General features: G+C 46.2%; 1 protein-coding gene across 1 annotated transcript; it reads right to left on the bottom strand.

The window, feature by feature from the left end:
* Positions 1–7,345: 7,345 nt before the first annotated feature.
* LOC115577720 (ubl carboxyl-terminal hydrolase 18-like) lies at positions 7,346–8,278 on the bottom strand. Its single transcript, XM_030410615.1, has one exon. It carries the CDS (start codon positions 8,276–8,278, stop codon positions 7,346–7,348), a length of 933 nt encoding a protein of 310 aa, XP_030266475.1.
* Between the last annotated feature and the right edge of the window lie 7,684 nt (positions 8,279–15,962).

Raw genomic sequence — 15,962 nt, 5'->3', positions numbered from 1 at the left:
GTACAGGAATACAAGCACACACACATATATATATACACACAGGGACTCAGAAGGCCGAAATGAAGCCTTGATTTGAGTAGGAATGGATGGATGGATGGAGTTAATGGCAAAGTGATTCCACCCTTGTAGGTACTGACTTTAAGTTTACATTTTTTATTTCCAATGACCTCCAGCATGGCTTTGTGGAGTTCTTTCAAGTTGCAGACCCTGAATCGATATTGATGAACACACTGGTGACTGGTGTAAGATTAGGAATTGAGGAAACAGTGCCATTGTTGATCGTGTTAACAATATGTTAAGGCTTAGACAGATTTGTATTATGTTCACATGGTTCCTGTAGGATGCACAGCCCTTTCTCCACATTTGAAATTCTTATGGAATGCAGCGTGGATTAAAAAAAAAGTAAAGTGTGATTGCTACATTATATGCCAGTAGACACCACATGAGTATACAAGAGTCTAAGGCGTCCAGACAGCATCAAGTATCTCAATGATAACCTCAAGTATATGGGAATCTTCGGTTGGGCTTTCAAAGTCCGCATGTACCCATAGTAAGGGCTGTAGTAGGCTGTTTGTGTCGCTCAAATCAACATTGTTTTCGGGGAAGTTCATCAGCATGTTCTCAAAGGGCAAGTTATCAGTGTTCATGCACTGTAATTTGCTTTCGCGATACTCTGTCTTTATGTCGTTGGACTGCACTGTCACATCAGTCTGGACACCCCTGTTACCCTTGGCCATCTCTCTGTAGAATTCCCAACCTGACTGCAATGTAGCGGTATTTGTAATGTCAAAATCCCAAGCCAAGGGCTTGTGACAGTATTACTGACTTTCAGGATGCCGTGAAGGTCACAGATTCTGCAGTTGGAATGTTGAAGTTTATACACACAAGATGAGTCCCCGTCCAATAACGCGTAGTAGTTGAAGCCTTTATCCGAGACCTTGCGTTTCATGAACTTTCATGCCAATAAAGCTTTTTTTTATTGAATTAAATTGAGAGAGAGAGAGAGAGAGAGAGAGAGAGAGAGAGAGAGAGAGAGAGAGAGTTTACCATTCTGTTCTGTAATATTCTATTTAGAAATAGGAATGGTTTTATTATTTTACACATTACACCCACACACAAACATGCACACACACATTCACAATTATTTCAAGAGAGAATTAGAAGAATATATTTGTACTGTCAGAGATAGAGAGATGAGGCAGATCCTGACCAGGTACAGACTCAGTGACCACTAACTGACAATCCAAACAGGAAGACACAAAAAATAAGAGCAACAAAAAGTAAACTTACCACGTCGTCAGTGATTGACAGTTGAGGTTGACACGGAGATGTACTTTCTTACTTTTCTCTAAGAATTAAATTCTACAATTCTAGATTTTAAAGAGCTGAATTATCTCTGAAAATCAGAAATTTTCCTGGGAGAAACAGACAGGGCATATCTGAGGGCCACCTCATATATATATCAACATGCCACAACCTGAGGAAGAAGGAGTGGCCAAAAAACACACAGCACAGGTTTGCCAATGTAAATAGGAAAGCATAGGTTGGATAAAATCTTGTCAGTTGGAACGAATGATAGAACTTGGACAACCTTGTATCAGTTGGAACTTATGGTACCAGTTGGATAAATGTAGATTGCATTCAGACCCACCTCTGTTTTTGCATAACAGCACAGGCTTGCCAATGTAAATAGGAAAGCATAGGTTGGATAAAATCGTGTCAGTTGGAACGAATGATAGAGCTTGGACAACTTCGCGTCGGTTGGAACGTATGGTCTCGGTTGGACAAATGTAGATTGCATTCAGACCCACCTTTGTGTTCGCATAACAGCACAGGCTTGCCAATGTAAATAGGAAAGCATAGGTTGGATAAAATCGTGTCAGTTGGAACGAATGATAGAACTTGGACAACCTCGCGTCGGTTGGAACGTATGGTCTCGGTTGGACAAATGTAGATTGCATTCAGACCCACCTTTGTGTTCGCATAACAGCACAGGCTTGTCAATTGTAAACAGGAAAGCGCAGGCTGTATAAACATGCCCAATGGAATCCAGACCCTCCTCTGTGTTTGCGTAACAGCACAGGCTTGCCAATTGTAAACAGGAAAGCACAGGCTGTATAAACATGCCCAATGGAATCCAGACCCTCCTCTGTGTTTGCGTAACAGCACAGGCTTGCCAATTGTAAACAGGAAAGCACAAGTTGGATAACATCGTGTCAGTTGGAACGAATGATGCAGCTTGGATAACCTCGCGTCGGTTGGAACGTATGGTCTTGGTTGGACAATTTGAACCTTGCTATGAGTCATCACAGTGCAATCAGGGTGTGTGGATGTTGCGTAAATGACTGTGAATGGCCATGTCAGCAGTGGGTGGACTTCCAACCACTGTGAAGTCAATACAGCTTCCATTGGCCAACCACCGTTAAGCAAATAAGTCGAGCATGTAAAAGGGGTTACGCGAGATACATAAGCATCACAATCCTTCAGACTCTGAAGGGAGAACTACTCACTTGCGCTACTCTCACCGCACTGAAGATCACAGCACACTCACTGTGCACAGCCTGGATGACTTACAAATAGGCTTCTATTGGAAATAGAGTGACTTTTCTTGAGCAGTGCTATACAATGAAGGACAATACTCGCTTTATTGTGACAGACCACCCGCCTTGGTATTACAACTCTGCTCACGAGAATGTTTTCGAATGTGGCAGTAGACAAGGACTGTTCAAGGAGGTGGTCGACCTGATGATACGCAAGGAGGGTGAACTGTCTGACAGGGAGAAGTGGTACAAGCCAAAGAATGTCTACAAGACCATCAGGGACAAGGTGATTCGGGACGCCGATACTATACTACAAAAGCCGTCACACTCTCTGTTGCTTGCGCTAATGGACCTCGTGGACATCGAAGGTGGAAACGGCTTTGAGTCTATGGCTGGTGTAGACAGGGCTGGTGTCAAACACGTGCTGCTGGCTTTAGGTAACTACACCGCTTTTTTTGTACCGAATAAAGACCTGATGAACACCAACGGCAAGAAAGTAATTCCTGTGGTCACCCAGTACTCTGCAAAACACAACATCGTGTTCCATGACAGCAAAAGGTCTATGGTCGGTACCTACAATGTCAGGATTAGAGCAATGGACAAAAGTGGCAGTGGGAAGTCGCACTTCGTGCAAGAGGTGCTGTTTGTCCCTGGGTTCGAAAGCCTCGAGCTGTTGAAACAGGTTACACAGAACAAGTTTGAATTTTGGGACATGGCCCTCGAGGTCCCCACACACAAGACAGCCCTGACTCCGTCTTTCCAACAAATCAAACCCTTCCAGTTGTTAGTGTGCACAGATGATAAAACCTTGTCATCTGCCCAGTGCAATGACGCGCTGACCTCTCGCATGGAAGATATACAGCCCATGTGCTGTGTGCTAGGAACTATACCAGCTGAACCGTTGAAGAAGAAACGTGATATCAGTGTGGATTGTTTCACAGAACAAGAAGTGAGATGTAATCTGAAGTGCTTCAAGTACAAGCACGGTGGCGCTCGCACTGTGTACTTTAGACGGAACGGAAAGCTCGTAGATGGCAATCGGGTCAACTTGGTGCCTGTTGTTGCCCTGAGAAAGAGTCAGGCTCAGGCCCATAAGCTGTACGTGTCTACCACATTAAGGTTTTACAGAGCTGTCAAGCAATGTTGCGTCAAGGGCAATGGAGAGTTAGTGAGCTGTTGGAATGATACGCTGCAGGAGTTTGACAGAGGTACCTTCATCACCGGACCCGAAATGTATCAGGAGATATACAACCTTGCATTGACAGCCTTCTACAAGCGTGTGACTCCAAACGGCTGGTGTAATCATTTACCCAAGCATGTGGAGAGTGCAATCGTGGACCCTACAATGGCCGAGATAGTGGATTTGGCCATTAGGTTCATGGACAACAAGATCCCCAATGCGTTTGCAGTGGCAGAGCTGTTATTTTGCCCACTTAAGAAGGTACGAGACTACCAAAAGTTTTGGAACATGTACTTGTCTGACCCGATGATTCACACATCTGTAAGGAAGAAACGTCTCAGTCTGGTGGAGGTAGAAATGAGGAAGGACTGGAAAGCTTTGACTGACATCGTCTCCAAGTATGGCAAAAAGAAGCACGGTGAAAAGGGCAACGTCATGGTCAGAGAGTGTGAAAAGTTGTGCAAACAGCAGACCCTGGATAACGTGAACAAAGTCTACAAGATGTGGTTCGCTATCATCAGACACGACACGAACAAGGACAAGACCAAGAACAAAGACAAGCCCAAGGACAAGGAGTTGCTGCAGATGTATGCCAATGCTAAGGTGATCTTCCTGAAACTCCGCACTTATCACAACAAAGTGAAGAAAGGGCTGAGGCTGGGAGAAGGAGAATGTGATCCGATTAGTTCATCACGACGGCGGTCATCATCATCATCATCGTCATCCCCTTCACACTCAGAAGTCAACACTGGTAGGTCTTCTAAGTGTCTGACCATTGAGGAGCAGTACATCGACAATAAGGCTGTGACTAGTGTTCGTGACAAAGATGACAGACTGTTCTCTATCATTATACCGGACCCAGTTCCGGTGTCAACATGGATCAAGAACATGTCGACTCTGCTTCTAAGCAAACCTTGGCTCAACGATGATAATAATCTCAGGAGAGACGCAGTGTGCACTCTCCTGAGATTGGATAACACTCTGTTACACAAAAAATACAGTGATATCCTGCGCGAGTGGGTTATTGCCAACCGAACCGTAGTCGAGATAATCAAGATGTACGGGCTAGAGGACAGACTCAGCAAAGCCCTGGTGGATTGCTTAGAGACCATGTCCACCCTCAGCTGGAAACGTAAGGTAGAGTTGGCCTTCAGAAGTAATCAGGATGAACCTAGGGGACACCACCAGCAGCAGCGGCGGCCCCAGCCCCAGCAGATAACTAAGGAACTTGTTGTGAGACTGAAACGCTGCGTTAGTGCTGATAAACAAGCATGTCATCAGCCCAACGCGTTGAAGCGAGATCACCCAGGGTTTGATACTTCAAGAAAATCATCAGAGTTTGATACTTCAAAAAAATCATCATCAGCCTCAAAGTCATCCATGTCCAAGAGTGACAAGAAAGCTCGCAAATCACAACAAGGAGAGTGTGGCACAGTACAGAATAGGTTCAATCACAAGGATGTGAATATTATGCTGAGCAAGACTGAGGAGGTGAACTCTGAGGATGAATGCCTGGATGAACGCGAGGCTGAGGAGGTGAACTCTGAGGATGAATGCCTGGATGAACGCGAGGCTGAGGAGGTGAACTCTGAAGAGGAATGCCTGGATGAACGCGAGGCTGAGGAGGTGAACTCTGAGGAGGAATGCCTGGATGAACGCGAGGCTGAGGAGGTGAACTCTGAGGAGGAATGCCTGGATGAACGCGAGGCTGACGAGATGAACTCTGAGGAGGAGGAATCCCTCCTGGATGAACGCGAGGCTGACGAGGTGAACTCTGAGGAGGAGGAATCCCTCCTGGATGAACACGAGGCTGAGGAGGTGAACTCTGAGGAGGAGGAATCCCTCCTGGATGAACGCGAGGCTGAGGAGGTGAACTCAGAGGAGGAGGAATCCCTCCTGGATGAACATGAGGCTGAGGAGGTGAACTCTGAGGAGGAATGTCTGGAAGATAACGAAGCTGAGGAGGTGAACTCTGAGGAGGAGGATGAATGTCTAGATAAACTCGATACCGAGGATCTAAGCCTCACAATGAAGTACGACAACTGTGAGCCTATTGATGACTATGACTTTGATGATGGGTTCATAGATAACAGGTCTATTGATTACCAGTACACCGGTGATGAGGAAGAGGAGCCTTTCCATACGCGGAAAGCCAGGACCAAAAAGCGCAAGTGTAAAACTAAGAAGAGGGGACACAAGAACGTGTCATACTGTGATGAAGACGAAAATAACCTTGAGCCTGTATGTAAAAAACCTCGAGCACACAGGCGTATGCAACAAACTGACTCTGAGGAGGAGAAGGAGGAGGATGTTGGTGGTGGTGATGATGTTGATGAGTTGATGATGCCCAATGTGAAGCCTGTCAAACGTACAAAAAAGCACAGGTTGGACAAGCAGAGTAAGGCAAGGCATATTAGGAGTGGTGACAATGTTAAAGAGAAGTCTGTTGAACGCTTTCTTCAGGAAGATCACAGTGCTTGTAAAAGGAGACATAACAAGTCTGATGATGAAAGATGTGTAGAACCTGAGACGCGGCCCTCCTCTCCTACTACTAAACGCAAAGCTCTCAAGCTGTCAGACACTGAAAGTCATAATGACTGCCAAGGAGGGGAAGAGACACACAAGCAAAAAAGTATAAAGAAGAAGAGGGAGAAGAGGTTCAACTCTTCCAACAAAAAAGTCACCCACTCTCCTATTGACTCTGACACAAAAAAGGAGGAGGAGGACAGAAGAGCATGTGAGACCCGAAGGTACAAGTCTGACACACCCAAACAGGAGCTTCAAAAGACAGAAGTCGGGAGGCGTCTGTACCAAAAAAGTCTTCTCGAATACCCCACCACCAACAACAACAACAACCCCAGAGCTACTACATCGTCTTCACACAAGAGTCCTGTTTCACACTCCCAAGTGCGGTTGGGTGGAAAGAAAGCTGTAAAGTCGCCCACTAAAGCTACTTGGCATAGTGACACTCCAAAACAGGAATCATCTCATAAGGGAAAGAGAGAGGATTACACGACCCATCTGGCTGCGCCTTCTTTTGGGGGTTCTGATTTGGAATCAGACTTTGGCGATGATGGACCACAGAATAGATCTCAACCTAGTACAGGATCAAGCATCTTTGACACAGACTCTGAAAATGTTATCATGTAAGTGAGATTATCATCATCATCATCATTGCCACCATGTCTTCTTTCCAGGTTAAAAGGAAGCGCTCTCTATCTGGACCCCAAAGTGCTTGTATGATACGATATTTAGAGGGTCTAGCTAACAGTGTGTGTGTGTCCCAGCTACAAGAGCCTTGTTCATCTTCTGTATTACTGTCATCTAAGTATTCAAATCCAGACAAAGCAGATAACACGAAGGTCAAACCGCTCAATACTCTGGACAGGTATTTTTTCAAGAAGAGTTAACCTTGTTGCTTGATAGCGATGGGAAAATTGCCACTTGCAAAACCAATGTTGTATGTGTACACATTGTAATAGAATGTCATATAAATGTAAAAACACGTTACACTGTCTGTTTCTTGTGTATAATAAAATGCAATCCTTGTGAAATAACAACTGGTACAATGTCATTTGTCGCAGAGTTTTCTTTATTACACAGCATACATACAGAGTGTGTAGTTTCAATGCAAGGTGATTTGTTTGCAGTACATCAGCATGTAAGCAACACCATTTAATGATCCTGCTTCATATGTCGTCTTGACATCCTCCCATGAGCACAACTTTACTAGAGAATCATCCGCAAGATACCACTTGTCATGACATTGCACGTAAGCTGTGTAATGTCCACAGTATTGTGTACCACGGTGAGCTATAACTGCGTACAGTTCATATAGAGCATCATCGACACTTGGTGGTTCAGCTCCTCCTTTCATGTATTTCAAATCCAATGTCTCTGGGAAAGTAAAGCGTTTCTCTGTCTTGACAATGTGAGCGGTGGTACTTCTGCCAATGTTTATAACCCGTGCTATGGTCATACACACAGCAGGGGGTAATGATAAAACCTTGCTCGTGATTTCACACTGAGTCCTTATGTGACACGTTGTACAATAATAATCGTTGCAAATGGCCAAAGTGTTGTCAGAGTATTTCCGGATATACTCCTGCAGCTCGTCGGGAAAATTGTCTTGCATCAACACGGGAATCGTGTTTATTACACTGCGTGTAGACTCAGCTGTGTTACAACCGAGACAGCGCACACGCTCTTCCTTCACAACGTCCCACAAATGTCCAATCGCGTTGGCTGGTTCACCACCTTCGTCTACTATAGCACCGAGGATACACTTGAAGGCCAGCGCCGAGTCCTCCTGAAAGTCAAAAGACACTCTGCAATGTGAGCCCAGTGAGCCTATGAGAAAGCTCATGTCACATGGCGAATGACTGTCTTTGGTCATCTCGTAGATGAGACACTTGAGCCTCCCTGTCACCGTACCAGACGCGTGGTAATCGTTCTCATGGAGTTGCAGGATGTAATCCCGTACTTTGCGCGTCGCGTACAAGCACTGGACAACGCTGTTGATGTTACAGTTGTAACCATAATTTTCCAAGCCACGCATGATTGAAGACTTCAAGTTGAGCCAGCAGTCTTGATGAACTACACAAATGATAGTAATAGAAATGATAAGAATAATGACAGTTATTACAAAAATATACATACATACATACAAAACGATATTCCATATAACTAATCACACAATTTGTGAAGGTTATTTTTGTTTTGTTGTTTTTGTGTGGTTTGTACTCACTTAGTACTCTGTCACACTGCAAATCTTCATACTCTGGAATAGCTCTCTGAGAGAACCCACCCCTCCATGGGGTTTCAGAATAACCATTAGGATTGTCAGTCTGTAAAAATCCACAGTGAACTCCTCCACAGGTCCCTTTCTTTTTAACTTTGTAAACATCATGACAGGGCTCCACTTGGAGTCTGTCTCCGAAACTGCGTCATGTGTGAAACAATTACCATTGTGTTGGCATAACCTTGACCGGTCCAGTTGAAGTTGATCTATGCTGGGAACCCCAGAGAGTGCTGAGACGTTGAGTGTCACCATTGTTAAACCCTGTGTACAGTCCAGTGCCGTCACTTCTAGTCTCGATGATCCAAACATCGTGACTCTCATCCTAAGCACTATATTCCTGACCAGTGTATTCAGCTTGGTATTACCCACACCATGTTCTGTCATTTGGTTGCCTCTGAAAGGAGTGGGAGTTCCGTACACCAGCAGTTTGGCACTGTTCCTATGGCGAGCTTCTTCTTCGTCACCCCTGTGTGTCAGCCAGTTAGGTATGTCAGACGAATAATCTTTGAATGTGAAGACATTACCCTGAAGGGTCGTCAGGTGCGGAACAGTCCTTTCGCCGGCTTGTAGGCCTCTCAACCATACAATGGAACTGTTCAGTACAGCATCCAATGTATGTGCCGTGGAGCTCATTCTGTGCAACCATCTGTACAGGTCCGAGTTGGGTGAATGTTTCGCCACCAAAGCAGTACAGAGACTAACTAACTTCTCACATTTTTCACCAAACAGCGAGGACTTGGGCTTGTTGAAGTTCCTGCCGAGATAGGGGACAATGTCAATCATCACGGCTCCTCCTTTACCAATCAAGATGTCCTTCCATCCTGTCAGGTGTGTGGGTAACAGTCTCGCGTCTAATGCAAGCTTTAGTGTGAGAAATACTTGCAATAGGAATGCGTAAACCGAGTTGGGTGAGTCTGACACATTCCAGTGTAACACTTGCTTGGCCCCTTCGAAGAACTGCGCGTAATGGAAGATAAAAACGCCGTTGCATCTACAGCACTTGCATAATCCGTCTCGGGGACCGGCGAATATCAGAGGGTGATCTCGAGTCATGTCCTGTGACAGGATAATTACTTGGTCCTTGAAACGTGCTATCTCTGTCTCACTTTGGCTCTTGAGAATAGCCATGCATGTGTCAATTTCTCCCTCAATCGACTTGACTCGCAGAAGCACCGTACCACTGGGCTCTTGTTGTTGTTGTTGTTGTTGTTGTCGATCTTCTTCTTGTTCTTCTAATCTTTCCATCGCCACGACTGTCATGAAATTGCTGTGTGGTGTATCTTCAGCTGTATTATTATCATATCCTTGGCGTGATGCATCTCTCAACAAGTTGTGTCCCTGTTGAGCTTGATCATGCCTGTTGTCTTCATCAACAAATCCCTCTTGATTGATTCTTTGTGCTGCTGCGTCTAGAGGAGTCTTGAACGCTGTGTTGTTGTAGAATTGTACCACCCCATCCCCAAGGCTGTTTTCCTCAGCACTGTCCATGTTTAGTGTCGCAACTGGTGATTCGCCGCTGTGTTCTTGTGGCATTGATGTATCATCAGAGTGCATGGTGATGACACGATCCTCACTGCTGATGTGCCTGTGACTCTCAGATCCTAATTGAGCTGTGGAAGTGTTCAGGTTGTCGCTCACCAACGTGCTATTAGAGTCATCGTCACGGCCACTGAGCATTTGTTGATCACCCCCATTGCATTGGCTCAACACGTCCATTATCTCATTCCAAGTCTGTTCATGGTTCAAATCAGATGGGTTGACTGTTGACATGTTCTCCGCAGCGTTAATCGCACTTTCATGTGCCTGTGAGTTGGGGGGTCGAACAGGCAGTGGCTCATCTTCCACCAACTCTGCTTGCACCTGGATGACGGGTGCACCGGCGACTGTGGTGGCTGTGGCTGTGGTGGCTGTGGAGGTTGCAGTAGCGGTGGCAGCGGCTTTAGGATGAACTCGTCTTTGTCGACAGTTGAGCCTCATCGGACCTTCTGGAATTGTCTTCTTCTTCAAGCGCCTGACATCCATAACGTGGATGCGGTTGTCACTAGCCTTGCGTTTCTTGTTCTTTTTATATTTGCCCTTGTACACAGCTTCGAGCTCCTTGACCTTTTTCGAGTACCAACCATAAGGCTGGATGAGATCGGGTGCCAACTTTATAAAGTCTATCCCGTAGAACTTTTTTGCATCCGACTTGATTATCGACGTGTAGTGAGAGCTCGTGAGTTCACTTGGGACACAGTCGTCACCCACTATGATGTCGGTAGGCTTATACTCTCCTAGCTGTATGGAGAATGGTATCTTATTGGTAGGTACCTGAGCATCGCTGATGTCCTTACTCAGACTCTGGTATCGAACGAGTTTCAGCAGTTCGGAAGGAGACCATCTCTCTTGAGGGAACAGTGTGATGCACAGTACTCCCATAGCGATGAAATCATTGTCCACTCTCTCTTCATGGTCCAGTCTACGAAGGCTGTCCAGTATCATTTCTGCTGTGGGCCTTTGGTCTTTGTGTTTCGTGTGAAGTGCACGAGCGTCGATGGCTTGCATGTACGGGAGGTTGAAGGTTTCAATATTTTCAGGGCTGTAAACACCGACCAACTTGGCCAAATTTGCGGCGTATGTCTTTTTACAATAACCCTGACCACTGGGCGCCTTGTATTGTATCAAGGGCACTTGGCTGTACAGCTCCCACATCACGCAGTACCAGCTGAAGATGTCGCTCCCCAGGGCTGCGTTCAGGCACCACAACACTTCGGGAGCCATGTTGGTGCGGTTGCCCCTTGGTTGATCTGGGGTAGAAAAGTTGCACGATGTGCCAAAGTCACTGATCTTAAAGGAGAAGGGTATGGGCTTTCTATCTGGTTGGTGACAAACCAAGACGTTCCTGTACGTGAAGTCCCTGTGTTGAATAGCTCTCGATCTCAAGTAATCCAGGCCTCGGAGGGTGTCTAGTTCGGCAGCTGGTACAATAGAGAAGCGGGTTTTGATGTGCCACATGAATTCATGCAGTGAATACATGGCTCGTTCCATAAGGAGCACAGCTCTGCCTCCCAGCTGGTAGGCAGGAATTTCGCACCAAAAGCCTCCGAAGGTTCGTAGTATGTTTGGGTGTTTCATGGAAACACCTATCATGACCTCTTCCGCCTGAGAGGCAATATGTGCGTAGCGATTGAATTCATCATCTACAAAAGGGATGCTCCAGTTCACCATTTCTGGAAACAGGTTGGTTTTTGCAACTAAGGTGCTGTTAATCGGAACAGTCACTCCAAATCCTCCTCGACCCAGCACCTTGTCTGGTGTGGTTATCAGTTTTTCTATGTCAAAGTTACATGGAATCGAAGAGCCCAGGAGTATGTCCTTTAAGCCTGAATAGATGCTCCACGAGGCGGCCTCTCTGGTAGCACTTAGCGGCCTGTACATTCGACCAAAGTTGTCCATGATCACCTTGGGCATTCTGGGTTGCGTTGTCTCGTATTTCTCGGGTAAGAAGCCATCTATCACCGGTCGTGTCTGCTGTGGCTTTGCTTTGATCCACTGTTGGTTCTGATGATGATGATGATGATGATGATGATGTTGATGGTGGTGGTGTTGTTGTTGACGATGTTGATGACGATCTGCAAATGTTGGGAACAGGGGAGTTTGGAGACCATTGAGCATTGTCTGCACCTCCTTCAACACCCTGCTTGATTCCCGAGAGTAAGGTGCATGTGCACCACATGTTATCACCATGAAGAGTATGATAGAATCGTAGCTAGTAGAAGCAGTAGGCTGTCGTTTCACGTATACCACCAAACGTGTTTTTCCTTGGAGCTGAGGGTTTTCGGAGATATTCATCACTCCTACGTCCCTAAGAGCAGATATGTGGATAAACCTGTTGATTACCGTAACAGTGTCCTCATTGTGTGTGACATCAAAGTTGTTACTTCCTCCGAGCCACCTCAGTACACCGTAAACATCATCGTACCTCAAGGTCTTAACGTGATACAAATTGTGACGCTCTACCAAGGCCAGCAATCGCTCAATAGTGCTCCTATTGTGCTGAGACAACGCCATCTTGGACCCTGTCTTACTACTGTACCTGTGACACATCTGTGGGCAATAAATAGGAGATGAACGGTTTGGTTCGTAGGGACATGGTGTTCTCTGAACACGCTTCTGTGTCACTCTTTGAGTGCCTGATAGTGGCAGGTGCTCCAGCTACGGGGTTGCTGCAAGATGTGTTCAGATATGAAAGCACGCTCCAGATGACCTTGCAGCTCTTGCGAGATATGTGGCAGAGAGCCGATAGATTGTACATACCCAGAGCCGATCTTGAGTGTCTCCACCGGATGGAATGTATCAGCACGATGTCTCGCGAAATGTCTATCCCCGATCAGATAGCATCGGAGCCTCGCAAACTCTCCAGATACTACATATATCTATTGTTCCGTTACTGCATGAGCTCTGCTGGTCTTAAGGTGTACCAGTGGGGTAACAAATCCAATCGCGTTCTCTCCTCTCAGTGGAAACCCGAGAAGCACGCAGCTTGCTTAGTGGATGTCCCTGTGAGCTGGCTCGAGCCTAAAGTGTGCACCAACTATCCTTCAGCTCCACCTGTCCCCGAAGTCAACAACAGCGTCAGCAAGCCTCCACTATATGACCGTCCTCAGCAGCTCACTCAGCCTCCACTTCATCAGCATCCAAGACAACATTTGCCTCAGCAGCTACCTGTAGAACATATGCAGTATCCGCAGCAGCAGCAGCCGCAGTCGCAGCCACAGCCACAGCCACAGCAGCAGCCACAGCAGCAGCCTCAGCCTCTGTATCAACGGTGTCCACCAAAGCAGCTGCGCCCTTTGCAGATTCGACAGTATTACCAAGACATGGACACTAAGCAGGATCAACGGCTTTCTAACAGCAAACAGTTGTACTCAGACCCGACTGAGCATCAATTCAGGTCATCCCACACCAAACCCGACAAGGAAGAGGAGGTTAAAGCTAGAGCAAAGCTGCCGTTTAGTCAAGGCTGTTACCGTTCCAGTGTTGAGAGTGATGAGGACTGATAAAAGGCTTGTGTAAGAAATGGTTGGACCCCCCCCACCACACACACACACACACACACACACACACACACACACTAAGGAGGAAGCTACATAAGACCACTAACAGAAGTGAAACTGTGCACACCAGAGAGAGAGAGAGAGAGAGAGAGAGAGAGAGAGAGAGAGAGAGATTCATCAACATTCACAGGAACATAACTGTGCTGGGAAATCGCAGTCTAAAGACTCATGAAGAGACAAAAGTACCCTGATGGGATCTCACCTAACTACCTGCGCAGTAAAGTCATGGCATGTAGTATGTGCTTGGAGCTGGTGTATAAAAAGGAAAAGCCCGAACATCGTCAATTTGGTATCTTACCCAACTGCAACCACTGTCATTGCCTGGATTGCATCCGCACATGGAAGAATAAGTCAAGTTCAAGCGGTATTTCTTGCCCTTTGTGCCGAACTATGTCCTACTTCTACGTCCCGAGTCCTTACTGGATCGAGGATAAGGACGGTAAGCAGCAAATGATCCAGAGATTCAAGGATGACAAGGCGAGTGTACTATGTCCATATGGTGAAACTTGCCGCCAAGGCTCGCGATGCTTATACAAGCATGACAAACCTACAGATGGTGTCAGTCAACAGCAAACCACAATGGTCTGGCAATCGAACACACAGCCATCCCCATCAACGGGAGCTCAACCATGGCCCATGTCACCCTGGCCATTGAATTTCGCACAGGCAGTCAGGTCAACGAGAGCTCAGCCACGGACTAGTAGGTCGCCCCCAGGCCGGGATGTCACGCGGCCGTCCCCGTCAACAGGAGCTCAACCTAGGCCCATGTCACCCTGGCCATTGAATTTCGCACCTGCAGTCATGTCAACGGGAGCTCAGCCACGGACTAGTAGGCTGCCCCCAGGCCGGGATGTCACAGAGTGGTCAGCCATGGAAGATGAGGATAACTCGTCTTCCGGCCTGACCGAGATGATGCTTTCATTGCTTGCTGATAGTTGATATGATGGTCAAACTGAAGGACTGCTTTCATTGCTATAGCTATGCCCATCCGCGGATGTACTTTGTAATACCACGGGATGTGTGTGTGTGTGTGTATACTCATGTTGAACTTGTAAAGCTTTGTGTTTCTTGTTAAAATAAAAATGATTTTATTTCACTATCCCAGTGTTGTTGTCATTGTTGTTGTTGTTATAATTATTACAATGTGAGTCAAAATACCATGTAGGAGTGAAACCCAACCTTACACAAGTATTTGAATAAAGAAAAGCAAGACAAGAAAAAGACTGTCAGTTCAGACAAAGTTTATTGTACACAAACTTAAAATCACATTGATTGTCCTACACTGGGACAACAAGTATTGTGACATGTGAAGGACAAAAACATGTGTATTGACATCATCAAGATAGATTCGATCTGTAATGTGAGCTGTAGTGCACAGCATCACATTCAGTTTGCCATGTCAATGAGCTGTGACTCCTCACAGTTAAAGCGCACCACACCATCACTCACAGCAAAGCCGTACTCAGATCCGGGTTTAGGTGTCTTCAAGTTCCACAATTCCCAGACGTATTTCATGGTCTTGAACATTAATCCACAAGTAGACTCTGTCCAGTGCTTGGATTGGGTTTTCGCTGGGACATTTGTGAAAGTGGCTAGTCTCTTACCCATCTTGTAATAGTCATCAGAAGAAGCTTCGCTGACATCCCAGAGTAATCTCTCCAACTCTTGACACCAGGTGGAAAAGGACTCGTGGTTGGTTACAGCTCCGGTCATCAATCTCTTAATCCCCAGTCCCATCGGAACTATGTTATAGTCAGTCCCACACAATGCCATGAAGATCAACTTTTCCATGCGTGCTCTGTTGTCTTGGAATCTCTTCATGCGCACAAAAAAGTACCTCCCTGCCTGGATCAACTTTAAGAAACGACCGTGACTACCCTTTGGTACCGTCCCGTTCATGTAAGCTTTACTCATCTGCTTGAGGTAACTCATTTGCCTTTTCTGTTCCTTCATCGGATCCACCTCGCGTGAAACACTGGCTTGATCAGGAACCTCGGGTTCCTCTAGACAGGACATTTTTCTTTTATCGCCGGTAGACGGAGGACTTTCCGCCAGCTCGCAGCCCGATGGCGGAGTATTGTCGGATGCAGGGCATAGTGTTTCAAAAATGTATGAGACCGTCTTTGCACTGGAGCCTTGATTTACATCAAACACCAAATTGTCTAATCTTTCCCACGCGTTCGACTCAAAGAATACAGAAAGAAATGAAGAGTATAGCGATCCCCTGATCCCGGCTAGGTACAGGTACCTCGCTACTTTTTCCTTAAGGTTACATTTGGTGGTGTCATACTCATCCAAAATGGCCTCGAATGCATTGTGCTGTCTCCGAGCTCGTGGTAGCAAGT

Source organism: Sparus aurata, unplaced genomic scaffold (genome assembly GCF_900880675.1).
Source record: "Sparus aurata unplaced genomic scaffold, fSpaAur1.1, whole genome shotgun sequence".
NCBI lineage: Eukaryota > Metazoa > Chordata > Actinopteri > Spariformes > Sparidae > Sparus > Sparus aurata.
This window is presented reverse-complemented; position numbering and strand designations above follow the sequence as displayed.